This window comes from Petaurus breviceps, unplaced genomic scaffold (assembly GCF_028583685.1).
Source record: "Petaurus breviceps papuanus isolate PSGF00001 unplaced genomic scaffold, PetGlider_PUasm1.0 174, whole genome shotgun sequence".
In the NCBI taxonomy this organism is placed as follows: Eukaryota; Metazoa; Chordata; class Mammalia; order Diprotodontia; family Petauridae; genus Petaurus; species Petaurus breviceps.
In genome coordinates this window covers 57,640,776-57,662,898 of record NW_027185761.1, presented here as the reverse complement: position 1 = coordinate 57,662,898, position 22,123 = coordinate 57,640,776, and the positions used below count along the sequence as shown (strand labels likewise).

At 40.1% G+C, this 22,123-nt stretch overlaps 1 protein-coding gene across 5 annotated transcripts in view; it reads left to right on the top strand.

Moving 5' to 3' along the window:
* Positions 1–22,123, top strand: part of SLMAP (sarcolemma associated protein) — a 149,011-nt gene that overhangs the window by 80,331 nt on the left and 46,557 nt on the right. For all 5 annotated transcript variants that reach the window (XM_069084267.1, XM_069084262.1, XM_069084265.1 and 2 more), the window contains exons 6-10: positions 2,535–2,630; positions 3,443–3,514; positions 4,093–4,233; positions 5,481–5,618; positions 8,415–8,583. In XM_069084267.1, the coding sequence (XP_068940368.1) occupies positions 2,535–2,630; positions 3,443–3,514; positions 4,093–4,233; positions 5,481–5,618; positions 8,415–8,583 (616 nt within the window). The remainder of the gene's footprint in view (positions 1–2,534; positions 2,631–3,442; positions 3,515–4,092; positions 4,234–5,480; positions 5,619–8,414; positions 8,584–22,123) is intronic.

Below are 22,123 nucleotides of genomic sequence, written 5' to 3'. Positions count from 1 at the left end.
GGTGCATACAGAGGGTACCGTAATGTAGCGTGTAGCGCAGGGGATCACCTTCACTACAGTAGCAATCTCAATAGGGCTTATTTTCGGGGGAGGGCTTATTTTAGAGGAATCTTATACAGTAAGGGGAGGGCTTATTTTCAGGATAGGTCTTATCGGGGAAACACGGTATGCAGGTAATTAGAAAATATATACAAGATTGAGGTTAGTACAGGAGCAGAGTGTTGGTATTGGGGTGGGGAATCAGAAAAAACTTCATATAGGAGTGGTACAAGCTCATTTTTTTAACAATGATTTTAAAAATTTCGAATTGACAGTTCTCTCCCTTCAGCCCCTCCCCCACCCTCTGGGGAGGCATACAATATGATACCCATTATACATATGAAGCCATACCAAAGGTATTTCCATATTAGCCTTGTTGTGCCCCCCCCCCCAAAAAAGGCAAGAAAAAATAAAGTAGAAAAAAATTATGCTTCATTCTACATTCAAAGTATATCAGTTCTCTAGAGGTGAATAACTTTTTTCATCATGGGTCCTTTAGAATTGTCTTATATTATTATCTTTATCAGAGTAACTAAATCTTTCACAGTTGATCATACTAAAATGTTGCTGTTACAATGTTATCCTGGTTCTGCTCACTTCATTTTGCATCATTTCATGTAAGACTCTCCAGTTTTTTCTGAGACTCTCCTGCTCCTCATTTCTTAAAGCATACTTGATTAGTATTCCATCCCAATCATATACCAAAACTTGTTCAGCCATTCCCCAGAAAGATGGCTTTCCCTCAGTTTCCAATTCTTTGGAATGGGGATGAGATTAGAAAGAGATGAGTTCAGTTTTGAAGGAAACTAGGGATTCTAAGAAGTAGAGGGGAGGCTTTCCAGACCTCAGGGTCAGCCGGTGCAAAGACCACTTGATATGATGGGACTGTTGTATTATGGATGGATTGTAGGGCTTGGTCAGACTGAATATTTTGGATCTGCCTTTTATCAAGAAAAAATTAATAGAATCTTAGTAGTTGGCATTTTAGTTTAATACTGGAGTAGTTGAATAATACTAAAATATTATACCTGCCTTGGAATTAAAAATATTTTCTTCAAATAGTAGATTTTAGTTGAGATAATTTGTGTTTTGGGTGCTTCAACTGAATTGAATTAAGCACATTCCACCGTCTAGTAGAATATTAAAAAAAACTTCAGACACCTAGAACAAAGCCATTTAGTAACTTTATTCATACTGTTTTGAGGTAAGCGACCTATTTGTGAGAATAAGATGCCCTTTAACACTAGTTCTGAGTTGGCATGAACTTCATTTTTGTTGTTCAGTCATTTCTGACCCTTCAGTGACCCCATTTGGGGTTTTCTTGCAACCATTTCCTTCTCCAGCTCATTTTACGATTGAGGAAACTCAGGCAACTAGGCTTAAGTGACTTGCCCAGAGTCAGAGCTAGTAGTGTCAGAGGGCAGATTTGAACTCTTGTTCTACTCACTCTAGTTCGGCCCTCTTCCCACCATACTATCTAGTTGGCCAACTCATTTAGAGCTGTTAGTTTTCTTGTTTGTAGTTGGGCTAAAAATAGAAGATCTGTCTTAACTAGTATTGGTTATCAGCATTTCCAAAATAGCATTCATCCAATATGTAGAATTCTAAAAATCCACATTTCTAGATTTTTCTTTCTTTAGTACATCAGACTTTTTGCTGGCAATGTTTCCATTAATATACAAAAATATTTTTGTAATGGAAACAAATACAGTAGGAGTTGAAGTCTGAAGGCATCCCTCAATCCTTAAGGACCTCTTCTGTGTGTCCATCATCACGTTGGCTGTTGACTGAAGGGTACCCTCCCAGTCGTCCTCAGATGGTAGGCAACACCACAGCTGCCTCACATCCTGCTCCCCTATATTTTGGGCAGTGTGATCACAGTAGCCTCTCATGCCAGTGGGCAGGTGTTGAATGCCAGAACACCCTCTTCAAAAAGCTGCCAGATGTACCATTTTTGCTGCAGACACTCAAAAGGGAGGCACAGTTGTCCTTTAGACAAGATTCCTGATATTTTTAATTCCCATTTTTATTGGATGAAATTAGGTAAATTCTCAGCATTTAAAGCATCTTAAGTTATCGTGTAAACCATTTAAAAACTACATGCTTTTAATTGGAGTCCTTTTGAAGCAGTACCCTTGGACTTAAATTGTATTTCTAACATGTAGAGTTGCATTCGTTAACAAATTTTACCCAGTATTTCACAGACTTTATGTAAATGAACAGTTGTTCACAATAATGTTTTTTTAAGAGTGGATTTCAAACCAGATGTACTTTAATCTCACTAAAGACAAACTTAAAAGAGTCAGGATGTTGAAATAACCTGAACTTATTTAACAAGTTTAAGCATATTGTAAAATGTTAGAAGATAAAGTGTAAAATAGCATTTCCCTCTGTTTGGTAAATAAAATAACTTTTCAAAATATAAAATTCGGTTTGTTTTTTTTTCCAGAATATTCTGAAACTGGTTTTTGTAAATTTTTTTTCTTTGATATTAGGAAGCCTTACATCGGGAGCAGATGTTGGAACAGAAACTGGCCACTCTTCAGAGGCTATTGGCCATCACACAGGAGGCTTCCGATTCTAGTTGGCAGGTGTGTGCGAAGCTTGCCCTTCCCAAATACAGCCTCTACCTACAGAGAACACGAGGACTTCATTCTTGATATGGAGCAAGCCAAAATATATGGAATCATAAGAGGTTTCATAATCCCCAAATAAATGTTCTCACTTGAAAGAAAACATTTTATTTATTTTTATTTAATTAATTTTTAGTTTTCGACATTCATTTCCACAAGATTTTGAGTTCCAAATTTTCTCCCCATCTCTCCCCCCACCACCCCCAAGATCGTGTGTGTTCTGATTACCCCTTCCCCAATCTGTCCTTACTTCTATCATGTCCCCCCTCTTACCCCTTCCCTCTTATTTTCTTGTAGGGCAAGATAGATTTCTCTGCCCCATTGCCTGTATATCTTATTTCATAGTTGCATGTAAAAACAATTTTTAACATTTGTTTTTAAATTTTTGAGTTATATATATTCTCTCCTTTCTTCTCTCCCCACCCACCCTCATTGAGAAGGCAAGCAATTCAACATAGGTTATACATGTGTAGTTATGCAAAACACTTCCTTAATAGTCATATTGTGAAAGACTAATTATATTTCCCTCAATCCTATCACACCCCCCACTTATTCTATAAGCAAGCATTTTATTAAATAAGGTTAGTTAATCTTGTAATTATAAATCTATACTTAGCAATGGAAAGGCACATGCATATGCACATGCACACACATACATGTATATGTGTACACGTGAGATTTTTTTTTCATAAAAATCTAGTTTCTGAAAAGAGCAGTACTTATTACCATGGTGTAATATTTTTATGCATTTAAAATCTTTTCTTTTGCAGGCTTTAATAGATGAAGATAGACTGTTATCACGGTTAGAAGTTATGGGAAACCAGTTACAAGTATGTTCTAAAGTACGTACACCGACTCATTTCTATAGCATACTTGTACATGAGAAATCCAGGGGTTTCTTTTTCTGTCTCCACGCCGTCATGTGTATCTTAGGACTTGGAGAGGAAGTGATCCCTGTCAGAGTGACTCTGTTTTCAGGTTTGATCACAAGTGTTGAGTCTGGGTTAGGTTCTTGGATTTGGGGGTTTTGTTTGTTTTTTTTTCTGTCAATCACCTGAATTCATCCCTAAAAGTCCAGACCGCAGGCCAGACCTTCAAGTGTCCCTGTGGTTGTGAGGCCCAGAGGAAATCCCTGACAAAAGACCCCTTCAACCAGACTTACACAGGGCCATCATTTTGTGATCATTTAGAGAGGGAAGCTGCTTGAAAGTAGTTGTGCTCGTGGCATCCATAGGCTAATCAGTTGTTCGTGTTAGAAGTGGCTGGGTTTTTTTTTTTTTAACTTTTAAGTTCTGTGAGAGCAGGAACTGGTCTTTCACCTTTCTTTGTCTTCCCCAGCACACAGAATGCCTAGAAAGTATTAGGTGCTTAACAAATGCTTATGGACCAAGTGATTTTTATAATGATTTTTCATTCTTAGAATCAGACAGAAGATAGTTTAAGGAAGGAACTTGTAGCATTACAGGAAGATAAACACAACTATGAGACAACAGCCAAAGAGTCCCTGAGGCGGGTCCTTCAGGAGAAAATTGAAGTGGTCAGAAAACTCTCTGAAGTTGAGGTATGTAGAGTTCTTCTTTTGTTTCTTCTTGACTGAGGTTAGTGTATTATCTCACCAACCAGGAAAACTCACGGTCATTTGCCCATGATGTAGAAACTACCCACTGTGCCAGCTTGCTCTGCTCTCTGTGTGATCTCATGCTTCTCTGGGACTTAACTTTTGACGGTGTGCTTTCCTTAAAACCCTCCTGGCAGGTGCTAAAACTGAGACCCAACAAATCTGGTTTTTATCTCACTGCTTTGTAATGGGAACAAACAAGGTGAATAATATTCACCTGTTCTGCCAGCATGCTTGACAGCTTATCTTCCATCAGAGGGTGAAGGTACTTGAAGGTTAATCTGCAGTGTGTTGATAGGTTTGAGCTCCCAAACAGGCCTGGTTGGTTAATATTAGTCTAGTTTTCAGTGGTGCTTTTCTCTCTCTCACCTGATGGTAGTGGTACAGGTGTGTAGGTCAGAAGACTAGAGTTCTCTAACTTCTGGCTCATGAGATTCACGAAGTCAAACAGAGTTGGCGCTTTTTCCCCTAACACATCAGGAACAAAGTTTATTGGTTTGAAGCCACATGAAAAATTTCAGGTCTTGTACTTTAGTAGCATTGAGCATGGTGATATACCTGTTCGGGGTGCTTAGCAAATGTTTATTAAATGGTAGGGAGCCATCAGTATAAACTAGATTATAAGTGACTAAAAGACAAGTGGAGCACTGATCTTCTTTGGTTGCCAAAGTTGAAGTATTCATTATTGGGTCAGCCTATGTGTCCTTGTACTTTGCTAGCCTTGGCATGATAAAGCTGTGTCATTCTACGACCAGCATGGCATTCAGTCTTACTAGCATGGGAAGGGCTGCCAAGGCTGACCTAAGCCTTCAGAGACCCAAAGTCATCTCCATGCCATGATGAGCTATTAAAATATCTTGTGTGGATAATTGTGGTAGGACTGTAAGCCATAGCACAGTGCTGTCCTCCAAGAATTAAATCTAGATTTATGAAAAAGAGGAATTAGAAAGATTTAATTCCTTTAAATTTTCCTAGTAAATGGAAAATCATTTCAGTTTCTTTAGTGTATTATGTAAAATGAGCTTGTGTATGCCATGTTTTGGCATTTATTACCTCCTCCCCCCCCCCCGCCCCTTTCCCCTCTCCTGTGAAAACACTGAGAATATGACAAGATAAGTGTGTTTCAATTCTCTTTTTTTGTAAATTAAAATCAGAATTTATTTTATTCTAAATGAGTGACTTAATTTCAGCGAAGTCTGAGTAATACTGAAGATGAATGTACCCACCTGAAAGAAATGAATGAAAGGACTCAGGAAGAATTAAGAGAATTGGCCAATAAATATAATGGAGCGGTTAATGAGATAAAAGATCTCTCTGATAAACTAAAGGTAAGTGTTCAACTCCCTAGAGATGTGCCTCTTTGTCCCTCAGGACCTAACAGCAGAGTCTGTTCTTGGACAGTGATCTATGTTGAACAGTAACAGCCAAAATGAGGCATAGTTGTTATTCTACCTTTCATATCACAGATCCCTGAAAGATGGAGACAGGGAACAAAATTTCATAATAATGATAAGAGGAAATCATGTAGAGAAAAGCCCTGTGAAGAAGTCGTTTAAAATTTCAGGTGTGAATAGGTGGATTTGAGAAAAACCAGGAAAGATTCGTGTGTACTTATACAAAGTGAAGCAAAGCGGAACCAGGAGAGCACCGTATGCAGCGCTGTGCAGTGATCCACTGCGAATGACTTACCTTTTCTCAGCAATAAAGTTATTTCAGATTGTTCCAAAGGACGAAGGATGGAAAATGTTATCCATATACAGAGAAAGAATTGATGGAGTCTAAATAGATTGAAAATGGAGATTTCCAATGTATTTTTTCGTGTTTTTTTTTCCTTTTGGTCTGTTTCTTTTTTTACAACATGACTAATATGGAAATATGTTTTATATGAGAAAACATATCAAATTGCTTATCATCTTCGGGATTGGGGGACTTAAAGGGAGGGAGAAAATTTGGAAATTAAAATTTAAAAAATGAATGTTAAAATTTGACATGTAATTGGAAAAAATAAAATGCCACTTAAAAAAAACTCTAGTGTTTATGACCCTAGGATTCAGTATCCCCTCCATTCAGATTACTTTCCAGTCTTCTCCCTAGCTAGAGACTCTTCCTTTAGTTTCTCAGCTGCATTTCCGTTTGCCTGCAAAAGCATCTGCCTCCTCCCTCCCTGAATGGTCAGGAGGTTCTGAGGGACTTGGCAGTCTCTGAGTCTTATTCCAGCTTTTGTATGACTGTGTTTTTGACAAGTCCCTGCCAGTAACTCAAGCTCAGCATGACTAGAAAGAAACTTATTTTTCCTCCCAGGTCTCCTAAGCCTTGCCTCCCCCAAATTTTCCTCTTGCTTTTGCTCCATTAATCCAGGCTTAAAACTTGGGAGCCATCTTAGCCATCTTTGGTACTTCTTTTCCCTTACTTGTCACATTAAAAAAATGTTTTAATATTTTTTCTCAATTAGGTGTAAAAACCATTTTTAACATTCTTTTTTTTTTTTTTTTACTTATTTTTGGAGGGGGAGGGCGGGGCAATTGGGGTTAAGTGAGTTGCCCAAGGTCACAGGGCTAGTAAGTGTTAAGTGTCTAAGGCCAGATTTGAACTCAGGTCCTTCTGACTCCAGGGCTGGTGCTCTATTCACTGTGTTACCTAGCTGCCCCTAAACATTCATTTTTTAAAAAATAATTTTTAAGTTCTAGATTCCCTTTTTCCCTCCCAACCCCCTTCTTTGAGAAGGCAAGCAATTACGCATGCGGTTGTGTGAAACATTTTCATATTACCATGTTGCAAAACAGAATACAAAGTAAAAATAAAAGCCCAAAGAAAATAAGAAAAACATACTTCAGTCTGTATTCACATTTTTCGGTTCTTTCTCTGGAGGTGGGTGGCATTTTTCCTCATAAGTCCTTTGGAATTGTCATGGATCATTGTCCTGCTTACAATATTACTGTTATATTATACTGTGGTTCCCGTTCTGCTCACTTCACTTTGTATCAGTTCATATAAGTTTTCCAAGGTTTTTCTGAACTATCCTCATTTCTTTGAGCACCATCATATATTTGCCACATTTAAACAGTTTCCAAATCCTTTTTAATTTACTGCCACAATATTTCCTGCCTTTTTTCCTTTCTCTTCGCTTTTTAGTGAGAGTCCTCTCCCCTCACGTTGCCTCTTCCTAATTGGTCTTCCTCCCTAGTCTCTTACCCAGTTTTCCTTCCGTCACTGCTACAGTAAGCCTTTGCCATCTCAGTCCCTTTTTGCCAGCCTGATGTCACCCTTTTTGACTTTCTGGGCAGATTCTTGTATCTCCTTTTGCAGCCTGGCCTAGTGGAAAACGTGTCAGATCTCGTTAGGAGAGCCCAGGTTCAAATCCTGTGTCTTAGACTAGCTGCTTGACCCTAGACAAGTTGTGACCTTTCTGAGGCTTTTTCTTGTCTCGGTCAGGACTCGTCATGGGATTCAGGTGATGCTACTCCTTGAGGCGCTTTTCTGCCCTACTCTCCAACTTGCCCTTTGAATTTAGAACGCCTTTTGTCCAGCGCCTCTTTGCCTTGGCTACATTCTTCTGCCTTCACTCATGCTTGTGTGGATGTCCTAAGCCACTGTGAGGTTCTAAATTCCTGGTGGTCAGGGACTGTTATTTTTTTCGTCTTTTAGGACCAAACTTTGTACCACCAGGCATTAATAATAGGCACTTAAATTATGAATAAATGTCCATTAACATGAAATATTAATAAATATAATAAAATATAAGTGAATGCCCATTAACTAGTGGTTATTTAATAAATGTTTGAACTGAGCAAACAGGAAATTAGGTATTTTGCTTAATGATATAGCAAGATACTTAAGGCAGGAAAACTTTAGGGAGTAATAAAGGCGAAAATGGCTCTGAAAAGAAGACAGGCTCCAAGGAATCCATTGTTGAGGCTTGGGACCAATGACATGATTCTTCCACATGCATCCCAGTATACCTGTCCTGTACTGGCTGATGCCAGGTGGGCTTCCCTCTTGGCCACTCGCCAGCTGACCCATGACAGCAATGACCGGACTTTCCTAGTTAGAAGCTCAGGGCAGTTATATGGTCATTTTAAATGTTTCCAGGTTGATTTCTTTTTCATTTTTTTTTAAAAAAATAGGCAGCTGAAGGAAGACAAGAAGAGATCCAGCAAAAGGGACAAGCTGAAAAGAAGGAATTGCAACATAAAATAGATGAAATGGAAGAAAAGGAGCAGGAGCTTCAAGCCAAAATCGAAGCCTTGCAAGCAGACAACGACTTCACCAACGAGCGGCTCATGGCGCTGCAGGGTGAGCTGGCTACGGGGAAAGGTCGCCTGGTAGCATTTGCACTCTTTCTCAGTGAACTATCCCTTGGAATTTGGTTTATAGTCTGGTTAGAAAATCTTCAAGCAAAAACTCTTAAAGAGCTGGGAAGTGGAGGGATGTGAGGCCCAGACCTACTGTTTGAAGCTGGACTTTGGCACTCAGCTTTTAGCCCTGCTTATTTCAGAATGTTCCCTTTTCAAAAGAAATGACTGATTTATGGGAGAGCTCTAGTTCACAATTAAAAGGCTTAAAAAAACCAACCAACCCCAAACCCAGAAAAGCCTTGAAGCTACCACCAGATGGCATCACTGTTCAGGCTTTGAAATATCTTAGAGGAATTGTATTTCTCTGGATTGGTGCCCTTGGGCAGGAGATGCTGCTCTAGGTGGGCCTGTTTGTTATGGTGTTTTCCAGGTAGACAGTCATGTGCTTTAAAGATTATTATTTTGTGTTCAAAGCAATGTTGTTGGTTTTTTAAACTAGTGTGTGACAAGAAATTGAGGTTATTTTGTAGAAGTTTAGTTTGTGAGCAGTAAAGTCATATTACATCATTTGTTGCCTTGGAAGATCAGTTTAAAAAATAGACATATTTTCTTTCATCAGGCAGTGATACAGTTTCTTAATCCTAGGGATACAAGTTGATGACCTCTTATCTAAAATTAATGGGAGCACAGAAAAAGGTAGTGTGAAAAGATTAAATATTTGTCTTCGTAAACATTTCTCTCCCCTTCTTTTTAGCTAGAAAATGAGACCAGGCATAAGTGTTCAGAATGTTTGGAATGAAAGACAGCTAGTTTCTTTGTAGATTATCAGATTCTGACTTTCCAGCCTGTTGATTGCAGTCTTTAAAACCAAACATTTTTAGTTTGTGATGATTAGAGCTGAATGCTCTGTTTTGTTTTTAGATGGAGGTATTGCTTGTTGCATAGCAGCTCAGCATGTTTTTATTTAAAAGTAATAGACAAGTTAAGGAAAAAAATTTCCCGGATCTTATTAAATTTGTTTTTTAGTAATTTTATTTTTTCTGTTTAATTCAAGTATTTGTACCATTAGTTTACTTTGCCATGTTTTGTTTACAGTGGCTATAGCGACTTCTCCCTTTCTCCCAGAAAAAAAGGATCAACATTTTTCCCTGCCCTTGACAACCATTCTTTGATTGGGTTATAAGTAGATGGGATGAAATCATTATTAAATTATCAAATCACTTAGTTCTTGGGTCTGTGACCCTACTCTCTGAAAAGCTAGTTGTACTACTTCAGACCTTCAGGGCCAAAAAGCATAGCTGCAGTATGGTCTGGATGTTGCTGCCTGACCCCACCATGGCTGACTTCTGCTAATCACCTAGATTCCATTTCCCTTTTTAAAAAAAGTGTAGGCATTGCTAAAATATGGCTTCTCTACAGCCAAGGGTTTTTCCTAAAGCAGTGATCTCCTTTTTGAAATTTTTTAATTAATAAAAGTTCTCAGAAGATAGGGCACCGACTCTGGAGTTGGGAGGACTTGAGTTCAAATTTGGCCTCAGACACGTCCTAGCTGTGTGACCCTGGGCAAGTCACTTAACCCCAATTATCTCTCTCTCTTCACCCAAATAATAAAAGTGAAAGTTCTATAAGAGTTCTTTATATCAAAGAATTTCTGTGTCCTATTGAGTACCTGCTGATTCTTGGTGAAATCCAGTGACTTTAAAATGCACTGATAAGAGAGTCACAAGTAATATGTGCTGTGAGAACTGAGAGTTGGAGACATAATTATTGCCTATTCAAGAAACATTGTAAAATCCTTGAGTTAGAGTTTTTTAGATTTTATTAATCTTTACTGATGTTTTTTGGGATAAATCTTATGTGTACAGTAAAATAAACTGATTTAAAAACTAATTTGATGTAATTTCTCTTGGAGGGACTTGGTTACTTTTTTAAAGGTGTAGTTTTTATTAACTCCACTTTAAAGTGCCAATTTCTATCACTGATTGGTAGTCAACATTTTTAGCAAACTAGACTCAATCTATATATATATTTTCTAAAAACTCAGAGGTCTTGAATTCAAAATAATGTAGTTGGATTTTTTGATAATGTGTCTGTTTTTCCTTGGCATGAAAATGAATTTTTTTAATGATAAAATCCCCTACCGTTCTGACTTTGGAGCAGATATTCTTAATCCTTCGTTTAATTGTTCAGTAGAATAGGATATTACACATTTTCAGAGTCAGCATCAGCTCCCTATATGTGTTGTCTTTCCTTCTCAGAACTGAAGTTCCTTGAGGGCAGGAACTGTTTTTTGTGCTTGTTATTGGATGCCTAGCCCGAGCCCGGTCAGTACCTGTCACATATTCAGTCAGTACTGAATACTTTATTTTCATTTGACCCAATGTATATGCACACTGAAGTCTTTTTTCTTCCAGCTTGATATCTTCTCTTTTCCCCAGCCATCATTCATTAGAATACTGTTTCCTTTAAAATTTCTTGCCACCTTTTAGTGGACAGTGTTTACATGAGGTCTTAGATGATTTGAAGCGAATCTTTGTGTATCTATAACCTTATTGGATGATGCAGGCTATTTGATTTTGGAAATGTGGAGAATGTGCAAATAAACGAGTGACTAACGTGGCCGTTAATGGATGGTGGCCGTTAAGGGATGAAGAAATGATAGCGGGTATGCTGGGCGTGATACTTATGGACGTCTCCCCTGCTTGTCACTGTGAGATAGCGTCACCTGGACAGTGCGGCCTCAGGTCTTTTTCTGAGCACCTTCCAGATGAGCGGTTTTTGGAGCTGACTGCACAGGGTTTGGTGGAAGACTGGAGAGGTCTCAGGCAACAGCCGCGATGCTGACGTTGAGCCAGGGGTCTGAATCCTTAGCCTCTCCATTCAGGTGAATCACCAGTTTAAGGCAGGAAGAGGCTCACTCTTGTGCCCGGTCACAGTGTGAGGTGATCCTGGGGCCTTCAAAGCTGGGACCTCTGTTCGGGGAAGCCTTCTTGCAGTGAGCCAGCTTTTCCTGGGCTCCTACTATGGGGATGAATCCTTTGGCCGGGACAGCTTATCTTGTTAGAAGGGTATGTAGATTATTTTAAGCACCAATGAATCCTTTTTTTTTTTTTAAATTGGAGCAAACTTTTGTTTTTTTGCTTTTTGTAGGGCAGTTGGGGTTAAGTGACTTGATTTTGTGTTAAGTGTCTGAGGCCGTATTTGAACTCAGGTCCTCCTGACTCCAGGGCCAGTGCGCTATTTACTGAGTCACCTAGCCGCCCCTAGATCAAACTCTTCTTACAAGCATGATTTTTGTGGTGGCTTTCTGTTTAATTCAGCTTAAACCTAACTTGAAATATTATCTAGGCTTGCACTGTATAAAGTTGTTCTAGCTATGTCATTTGTAGGATCATACTTAACGAATGTGGTATAGCTAATCTCCATTGTCATGTTGTAAAATTCTGAATCGTGAGGCTTCTGACCAGGTAAGACTTTGTTCCTTTGGGACTAATGGGTCACTAAATGGTTGTTCTTTATGAAATCATCAACATTAACAATGTTTAATTTTATCTAAAGGAAAGAAAGTATATAGACCATGAAAAGAAACCAGAACTCTTAGAAGTAATAAGTAAATGTCATTTTAAATAAAAAGCATCCCGTCTCAGCCCATTCTTTTAGTTTTGATTCTATTCACCTTTGTGCCACCTTATTCAGAATAGGCCTTGGTCACTTTGAATGATTCATGAGTTAATCAGTGTGGGTGTCCTCTTCCCCAGGACTCACTACATCCATGTTTCGTGAGTTGTTAAGGCCAAGAATGTTATCACTAGCTTCTCTGTGTTTAGCTAGTTTGGTCCTTGGGCAGCAGGCACACAGGTTCTTGGACCTTTGGGTAAAGCCTTATTTCAGCCTGACAAGTTATTCTGGAGTCTGCCATGCTGAGGCCACCTTCTAGAATCCATTGGAGTCTGGGGATTTTAAAACTAGCACATGTCATAGGCAATAAATGGCTAGACTTGGAGTCAAGAAAACCTACAACAAAAACTGCCTTTGACCTTTACTATCTGAATGACCATGTGCTCTCTGAGCCTTTTTCCTCATCTGTAAATTGGGGATGATCATAATACCTAGAATAGTAGCTTCTCACTTGTTGGGAGTCTCTGGAGAGATCATATCTGACGTGTGGCAGAAGCTCACAGACCGTTGGAAATGCTTCTGCTCTAGATCTGCCTCCTGGTTTTCTCTCTGAACCATGTGACGTCATAGTTTTCACTCAGTTCAAACAACTTGTGAGTTTTTGTGCTGAGTTCACTTTAAAATGAGAATTGATTGAAGGATGAATTTGATAAAAAAAAAAGCCTGAGTGATTGGACCTCAAGACCTTTGGGAACTGTGGTTTGTGGTAATGGCTCAATCGATCGATTGAGTGTGATTGGACAGGGTGACAGGCAGGAGCTGTGAGTTCTCTAATCACATGTTAATAGGAAATAGATAGCTATCCAGTTAGGTTAAAATTGGTTGGAATACTTGGAGATGTGGGGACGTTGTTATGTACTTCAAGTTTTGAAATAGGAGATAATGGAGGTAAATGCTCTGCAGACTTTAAAGCTTCAGGTATGTGTCAACCATTGTCATCATTCTTGCTCCTTAGATGGCATTGTTTGCTATGTAATTCTAACTTAATTGAGTAATTTATGTTCTCTGAGTGTCTCCAGATCAGTTGGCCTTATTTTTGTTAGTTTTGACTGTTTCTGTTGTGTTTAGCATTTTTTCCCCTTTAGGGGGCAACATCACACATTGAAATAGTGAAGTCCTTTTATCTGCATTGGGTCCTTCTGTAAAACTTAACTTTCCTGAGACTGCCTTTTTGATGAATTCATTGTTATCTTGTAGCTTGAAGGACTATAACCTGTAGAAGGTCTATGTACCCCTCAGGTACAATCAGGGGAAGGACAAAGCAAGAAAGAATGATGATAGTTAAGGAAAAAATCCTAGTAACTGAAGTGAGGATCAGTATTCAGATGCAAAGGGTGTCCTGTAAGGAGAACTTGGAAGCCCATTGACAAAGATGAACATCTAGCCCCAAATGGTTATATCAGAAGCATGTTTTGTGCCTGTTGTATGTGTTCTCCCATTATGTTGAGATCATATACAGAAAAGAAGTAGGGAATTAGAGGGAAAAGAGAGTTCCCTTAGCCAAATCATGTTGCTTGCTTCTTTATTCGATGCCCTTTGGCTGAGTCAGCTTCATTTGTATGGGTAGATATTCCATTGGATCAGTGCTTTTCTTGATAGGGCCTCGCCCGACATTGGTACAGTTTGAAGCCCATCCATCCGTCCATGTCTCACTCTTCTGGGTGACTCTGCTCGCTGCACTCCCATACATTTTCTGCAGTGATTACACTCAGCTTTGCTCCAAAAAAGAGTTAACAGAATGTAACTGTTTGTAAAATATTCCTAGATAAGCTCTCCTCTGCCTGTCTCCTCCATCACTGTTGATCTGTTTGATATCTCAGTCTGGATGTCCCCTTGACAGGCTCAGAGCTGGCCCAGGCTTCTTTGTACTCCCTCTTTGAGCTCACCTCTCTGCCGAACTGACCATCTGATGGGAGCTTTCCTCTTCTTTCCCAGGCACTCATATTTTTACTGAAATCTAGCTTTTGTTTCTATATTACCTGCATTTTCCTTGGTGTTTCTTCCTTTACCTCCCAGCCATCTCTTAAAACAAAGAATTTCTTTTTAAAAGAGGAAAAGGAAAGAAAATTATGTAAAACCAGTTACTACATTAAAAAATGTCACCCCTTGTCTGTGGTGCTCCTTGTCCACAAAGGAGGCTGTGGGGGAGACATTGTCTTTGCTCCTCATTCTGTTTCATGGCTGAAGTCTTGGTGTCAGCTCATCAGCTCGTGTCAGTCTTCGCACGTGCTGTTGATGTCTTAAAGCTCAGGAGCATAATGTTTGGTCATATGCACTTACTTGTGTAGCTGTTTCCCAAGATGTGTGTGCCTCCTCGGTTTCTAGTTATGCACTACCACAGAAAAGTGATGTCACAAATAGATTGTTTACAGGGCCTTTCTTTTTGTCATTGACTTCCTAAGGGAATGTACCTGGCAGTAGAATCTCTAGGTCAAACTGGCCATTTTTGTCATTTTATTTGTGTAATTCCCAATTGCTTTCCAGAATAATGGTTGTATTAATTCATAGCTCTGCCAACAGAGCCTTAGTGTATCTGTCTGTCCACAGCTCCTCCAGTGTGGGCTCTGCCCATCCTGGCCAGTTTACTGGGTTGTCAGGGTCTGAGTTCCTCTTATTATTGGTGACAGCAGTTTGAATTTCATATTTTGAGAACCTGTTGGGGAATGGCCTTTTAGTCCCTTATTCTTCAGAATCCTTGTGATTATTTCCTCATCGTTGCCCTTCGTGGCCCCCATCAATCAGCTGCTGAGTTTTGTTGTTAATGCAACAGTTCAATCTCCTGCATCTCTTCCCCCCTCTGTGCACTTACAGCCGCGTGCATGTATTTTTGGTCCTGTTATCCTCTCTGCTCCGACCATTGCCTTATCCTCCCACTTGGTCTCCCTTTTCATGAGACATCAGACAAGTGCTTACATGGATTAGTTGTATATGTGCAACTGAGGGTAAAAAGATTTATTGAAGAAACCTGATAGGAATAAATAGACTTGGTATATCGGCATATAGACAAGCCTTTATGTTAGATTTGTCTGTTTTGGTATTTGTCCTTTTAAAATAATGACATAATACCACTATAGAGCAAGCTGAATGCTTGAAGAAATGAAGAAAATCATTTGCCAGATTGAAAAAATACAAAACATAATTTAGAGATGACTCTTTGGGGGAACAGCAAAATCGTGTTTTTATGTCGCTGATGGGTTTTTAAGTATTTACATATTCACACTTAAGAAAAATGTTTCAAATAAAATTGTCGTGAGGCTGCCTTGGAAATTAATTTGGTCTTAACGTGAGTGAGTGTAAATGTCAAGAAGAAAAAAGATCATTTAGGGTTAAATTAGCCAACAGGAAACGGAAGTTACTCCACAATGAATGTGATTTCAGTGTGCTCCAAACGAGTTTTTAAGAGTACTTTTTAAAGGTTTTGAAAAAATATAAAAAGAAAATAAATAATTTCTTTGACTTCATGTAAAAGCTACACCTTTAAAGGTTAATATGAGTCAAAAGTAGAAATAAGCATACAGCTAGTTACCAGGGTAGAATGATCTCATTAGAGTAATTCCTTCCTCCACTTCCTCATTTATACCATAAAGAATCACGCTGTGTTTCTGGCAGTTCCAGCCTGCAGAGGTACAAAAGGTACCTTTTAGTTTACCTAGTTTTGTTGTTGACTTGAAAAGGCAGTAAAAAAAAGTGAGGCTTAAAGGTTTGTGTTTCTTTTTATTAGAGCAATTTCTCTCAAAGAGTGATGGGGACTGTTCTTTTCTCCATTCATTCCTAGCAGACCAGAGTCCAGAGCCTGTTTCATGCTGACTTGGTGTGAGTAGGGGGATGTGGAATGGGAAAAGGAGGAAAAGAACCCTGACCAGGCCAGAGGGAAAGGCTTGGATCTCCCCCCGCCCCACTTTGTTGGGAAGGGAGCGCTCCCCGGACCTGCAGGGGCATCACTTGAATGCCCTTCATTGTGGGCTAGATTCAGGGGCAGAATAAAAGGTTGTTAAATCTATACTTCACTAAGGAAGCAGAATCTTTACTATGTTGCACCAGAATAAAGGAAGTTTCAGATTTGTAGGAAACTATTGAAACTTACACTATACAGTTAATAAGAATGATGGTCACATGTCATACACACGTTTAAGTGCTTAATGACAGCGAGATAGTAATGAGGCTTTTTAAAATTTAATTATAAAACCAACAGGTTGCTCTCCAAGACCATAACTTAGTGATGAACGTTGAGGTAGGGGATATTCACCTGGACTGGCCTCTCTGGAGAAGTCACAGCCGGAGTCACATCTCTCAGTTTCAGTTTGAGAAGAAAGATCTTGGAAGTGAAAATGGATTTCCCTTTACACAGAGATAAGGAGGGCAGTTGATGACTTCCGTATAACCTGTGCTTTCCAGGAAAGGAGCAGCAACAGGCTGCAGTGGTTTGGTATTGTGAGCAGGACTAGAGATTATGCTTGTGAGTGTCGGGTGCTCTCTCTGGTAGTGTCCTGTCCTTTCCCTTTTGGTCTTTATATTTTTGTTCTTTTGATGGTTGTAGAACTCTTGTGAAGAGCTTCTCCCTCCAGGTCCTCGAATGTCACCCTCAGACTGTGGATGCCACCTTTGGGAGCCTTGTTCCGGGTGCCCTGCCTCCTGCGCTCCACAAATAGGTTTTCTCATCGTACCAGTGATCACTCCTGACTGAATTGTGTCAATCCTTTATCTTCCCATCCCCTTCCCTAGCCAGTAATGTCAACTCCTTGAGTGCAGAGACTCCTCTGCTCTGCTCGGGCCAAATAGAATCTCCATGGTGGGTACTTAATGTTTGGATTGGATTGGGTCTTATAGGATGGATATAGATTCATCATGAAAAACATGATGCTCTCTGTTGTAGATGAGTTTATTGGAGCCCAGTGCGGTGGAGGGCACTTTAAAAACCTTGAGCTAGTGTTTTAAAAAATACCATCTGATTGTACATGTATCACCTATATGAGATTGCTTATTGTCTTGGAGAACGGGGAGGGAAAGAAGGGAGGGAAAAAAAATTCGGATCTCAAAATCCTTCAAAAATGAATGTTTAAAATGATCATTACATGTAATTGGAAAAAAATAAAATACTATTTAATATGTCCGGCATATTAATTCAATACTAAAGTTCCAAATTTTATAAAGATATTTGTCTTTACTTTTGAAAAATGTACTTTAGCAATTCTTAAAAATATCTGTTTGTTGGCTATTTTAGCTAATAAGATTATTGAGAATTATTATAGGAATTTTATGACAAATTAATTTATCCCCTTAAACCAGTTATTAAATCTCTGCCAGGCACAGTGTGGGGTGCCACAAAGATGCAAAGAAGGAAACACCAATTCCTGTCCTCATTGAGCTTATTTAAGGATATAAAGAAAATAAAGACCAAACAGGGAATGAGGCCATTAGCATTTGAGGAGATTTTATATATATTCATCAGATGAGCAGAATTTTGTAGCTTTGTTTTGTGATTTCTCTGTTTTTGGTGACTGGGAATGGCATAAAGAAGGGAATGTACTAAAGTACCTGGCACATAGTAGGAGGTAAGCCAGTCCATGTGTGTTAAATTGAATCAGATTCAATACTCTTCTAAGATAATTTTGGTAGGAATGCTTATTTTATGGTCTGTCTTGTGGAATGTAGAGCTTTGAGGCTTCCTATTGTGTCTAGGATAAAGTATTAGCTCTGTTTGACTTTTAAACCCTTTACATGACAGTGTGGCCCCAACCTGGCTTCCAGCCTAATCAGATGTTCTGTGCCCTCCCACAGTCCGCTCTCTGTTCACAACACTCGCTCTGTGTCTACAGGCCTTTGCACTGGCTGCCCCACGTGCCTAGAATGCCCTCCCTCCTTAGAAAGGATCTCAGTAAGTCCCTCTCTTCTTTTAAAGCAGAGCTCAGGCACCGTCTTCTGTATGAACCCTTTCCTGGTGTCGTAACTACCAGCAACCTTCCCAGAGTATTTAGCTCTGTGTACTTATTCTTTTTATATTTATGCTGTAGATATTACTATAGGTGTTTGTCTCCTCCATTAGAATGTAAAGCATCTTATGAAGAGCAGTTGCTTCATTGTTTATCCTGGTCCCTTCTCCTGTAGTGCCTAGCGCAAACATTGGGTAGTTAATAAACATGAATTGATTGATTGTCCTTAAGTCACATTTATAGGATGTTTTCTTTAAAATATTGTCCAAGGTTGTATGTACGATACATGGATGGGATTGGGAGCGGGCCTAGGATTTTATTAATTAAAGGGAACTCTCAGGGGTAAAATCCCTCTCCCAATCAGTAAACATTTATTAAGTCCTTACTATTAAGGCATCATGCTAAGCCCTGGGATGCAAAAAGAGACACAAGACAGTCCCTGCTCTCAAGGAACTTACAGTCTAATGAAGGAGACTATCAGCACACAAATACATGCAGACAAGCTAATACAAGATAAATAGAGAGTAAGTAAGAGAAGCAAGGGGTGAGAATTGTAAGTATTGGGGAGGGCTTCCTGTAGAAGATGGTGTTTTAGTTGGGACTTAAAGAAAGCCAGAGAGGTCAGTAGGTGAATATGAGCAGGGAGAGGATGCCACGCATGGAGCCCAGCCAGGGAAAATTCCCAGATCTGAGAGAGGAAGTGTCCTGTTTGTGGAACGGCCTCGAGGCCAGTGTCCCTGGATCAAGTGGTATGGGCAGGGAGTGGGGTGTAAGAAGACTGCAGAGGCAGAAGGGGGCAGGTTATGGAGGGTCTGGAGGTGATAAGGAGTGATACTGGAGGTCACTGAGTAGAGGGATGACATGGTTGGGCCTGTGTTTTCAGAAAATCCCTTTGGTGGCTGGCTGGGTTGGAATGGGTTGAGCCTTGAGGTAGGCAGATCCCTCAGCAGCTGGTGCAGTAATCCAGGAGTGAGATGATGGAGGTCTGCACCAGGGTGGTAGTATCAGAGGGGAAAAGGGGGTATCTGTGAGAGATGTTGAAAGGGTGAAGTCTATAGGCCTTGGTAACAACTTGGATATAGGGGAAAGAGAGTGAGGAGTCCAGGATGACTTGTAAGTTATGAACTGGAGGAATGGGAGGATGGTATTGCCCTCTGTAGTAATAGGGAAGGGAGGAAGTGGGGAGGATTTAGGGGAAAAATAATAATTTCTGCTTCGGAAATACTGAGTTTAGGATGTCTGTTGAACATCTAGTTGGAGATGTCTGAAAGGCAACTGGAGGTGCTAGTTTGGGGGTGAGCAAAGGGGGTTAGGGTAGAAGAGATAGATTTGAGAATCATTAGCATGGAGATGGTAATTAAATCTGTGGGAGCTATTGAAGTCAGCAAATGAAGTAGTGTAGAGGGAGAAGAAGAGGGCCCAGGCCATGACCTGGAGCAGGGTCAAGCAAAGGAAATGGAGAAGGAATGGAAGCAGGAGAAAGCGATGAGGAGAAAAGAAGGAATGGAAGCAGGAGAAAGCGATGTGGAGAAAACCCAGAGAGAAGAGTCTCCTGGAGGGGAGGAGGATCCATGGGGCCAAAGGCTGCAGAGAGGTCTGGGACAAAGACAGGGCCTTAGAGAGTGACCTATGAGGAGCTCCTCCCTGCAGTGCATGGCTTAGCCTCTCTCCGCACAATATGTTTGCTACAATGAGACTTGGAACTCAATGCAATAAAGAGGAATAATGTGATGTCTTAAAGCTGTGAAGAGACGAATGAACCAGATAGAGCTGGTCAAAAGGAAGCTTGATCTTGAAGTAGGGTCAGAATTGGATAGAAGACAGAAACTGGAGGCTTGAAGACTGCTTAAGGGGCCAATTACACAGTTCATTTACTTATTGAACAATTGATGTCCTTTCTTCAAAATAAATCACTGAAGAATGATAATCCCTATACACACAAGCGATTCATAGCGTCAAAGCATAATTTAATCATTGTTTTCAAGTTGTTGAAAAGGGGTTTCAAGTTGTTAAACTTTGGTTTCCCCTGTAGGAATGCCAAGAATGACTCTGTAAAGTTATTAAAAAACAACAACCAGCTATTTTCTTTTCTCCTGGAAAGATAATTTCGGGTATTATGGTAATCTATTATTCTCCCTTTTTTATTTTTAAATTTTTATTATTTTCAGTTCCAAATTCTTTCCCTCCTTCCCACCCCTCCTTCCCCACATATTGAGAAGGCAAGAGGTATGGCGCCCATTATACAGAACAGGTCATGCAAAACATCCTTCTGTATTAACCATTTCATTTCCTATTATCATTTCCTGTCATGAATGAGAAATCTTGTACCAGTCTTGATGATTGGTGATTTTCTCTCTCCTCCAGTTTTCCTATAAAGATGTTTTTGACTCCTCCTTTGCCTTCATCATGCCCTACCTTGTCTTAAAATTATCTCAATTTTTCCTCCAAATTAAATAATATTATAGAATTCAAATTAGAAAGGCCCTCAGAGATCACCTAGTCCTGCCATCTCATTTTACAGATGAGAAATGGAGGTGTCGAGAAGCTAAATAATTTGCCCAAAGTCATTATCCCGCTAGGTAACTGAGATTGGCACCCAGGTCATCTGCCTCTGTATCCAGGCAGGAAACCACCTCAGGTCTTTGAGCAAGGGGATGACATAGCTAGACTGGAGAAATATCACTTTGGGATGTGTGTGGGGCAGGTGAAAGAACTATCTAGGGCCTGGCCAGAGGTGCTGAGGCCAGAACGAAGGAGATGCCAGACAGAGTAGGGATTGTTATTGTGTATTTGTCCTTTGTTTCTGAAGAGGACCATGGCATCAGGGAAATGATGGTATGACTTGCATTTGGCTTTCTTTTGAGTGAGGGACGGCTATGCAAGGTCACCAGGCTCACTTTCTCCTCTAGAGCCATCTGGATCCAGTGACCAGATACTTATCAGTATGACTGGAGATGACCCAGGATGCAGTGGGAGACGCTGACCCTTTTAGTCTAAGGCCCTTTCACGGACTCACTTAGAGTGAGGTAACACCGATTCAAAGAATAGCACTCTTTAAGAAATAAGTCAAAGGGGGAGGCCAGGTAGCACAGCGAGTAAGAGCACCGGCTCCAGTGTTGAGAACACCTGGAGATCGAATCCCGGGCTCAGACACTTAGCACCCACCCAGAAACACCTGGCCGTGTAACCTTGAGCAAGTTACTTAACCCCAATTGCTTAGGGGCGGCCAGGTGGCTCAGCGAGTAAGAGCATCGGCTCCAGTGTCGGGATGACCTGGATCAAATCCGGGTTCAGATACTCAGCACCACACCCAGAAATAATAACTGGCCGTGTAACCTTGAGCAAGTTGCTTAACCCCAATTGCTTTAAAAAAAAAAAAAAGAAAAAGAAATAAGTCAAAGGATGGCCCCTTTAATTAGAAAAAAAATCAGGCTAGGAGGGGAGAACTTCAGCATTGTTGTGCCAAAGGGAACAGCTTTGTCATTCAACTTTAAGGCAGGAGGGCCCAAAATACAGGCATTAAGTGGAGCTTGGGACAGGGACCTGTTGTGATCCAAGCTACGAACTTCGGAATGAACTGGGTTTAAGGTTTTGTGAAAGAAAGAAAGAAAGAAAGAAAGAAGGAAGGAAGGAAGGAAGGAAGGAAGGAAGGAAGGAAGGAAGGAAGGAAAGAAGGAAATAATCTAGCTTAATTAAGCTTGATCAGAGTTTGAAGGAAGAATTGAAGATTCCTTCCAGGGCCTTCTCAGATTATCTTAAAGATGGGATGTTTGTTGACATTTCTTTCTTAAAGATGGAATGTCTGTTGACATTTCTTTTCCCTTTTTTTAAATCTTTGGGCAAAACTTATATTACTTAAGGCCCCCCCCCCCTTTTTTTTTTTTTGCTTTTTGGAGGGCAATTGGGGTTAAGTAACTTGTCCAAGGTTAC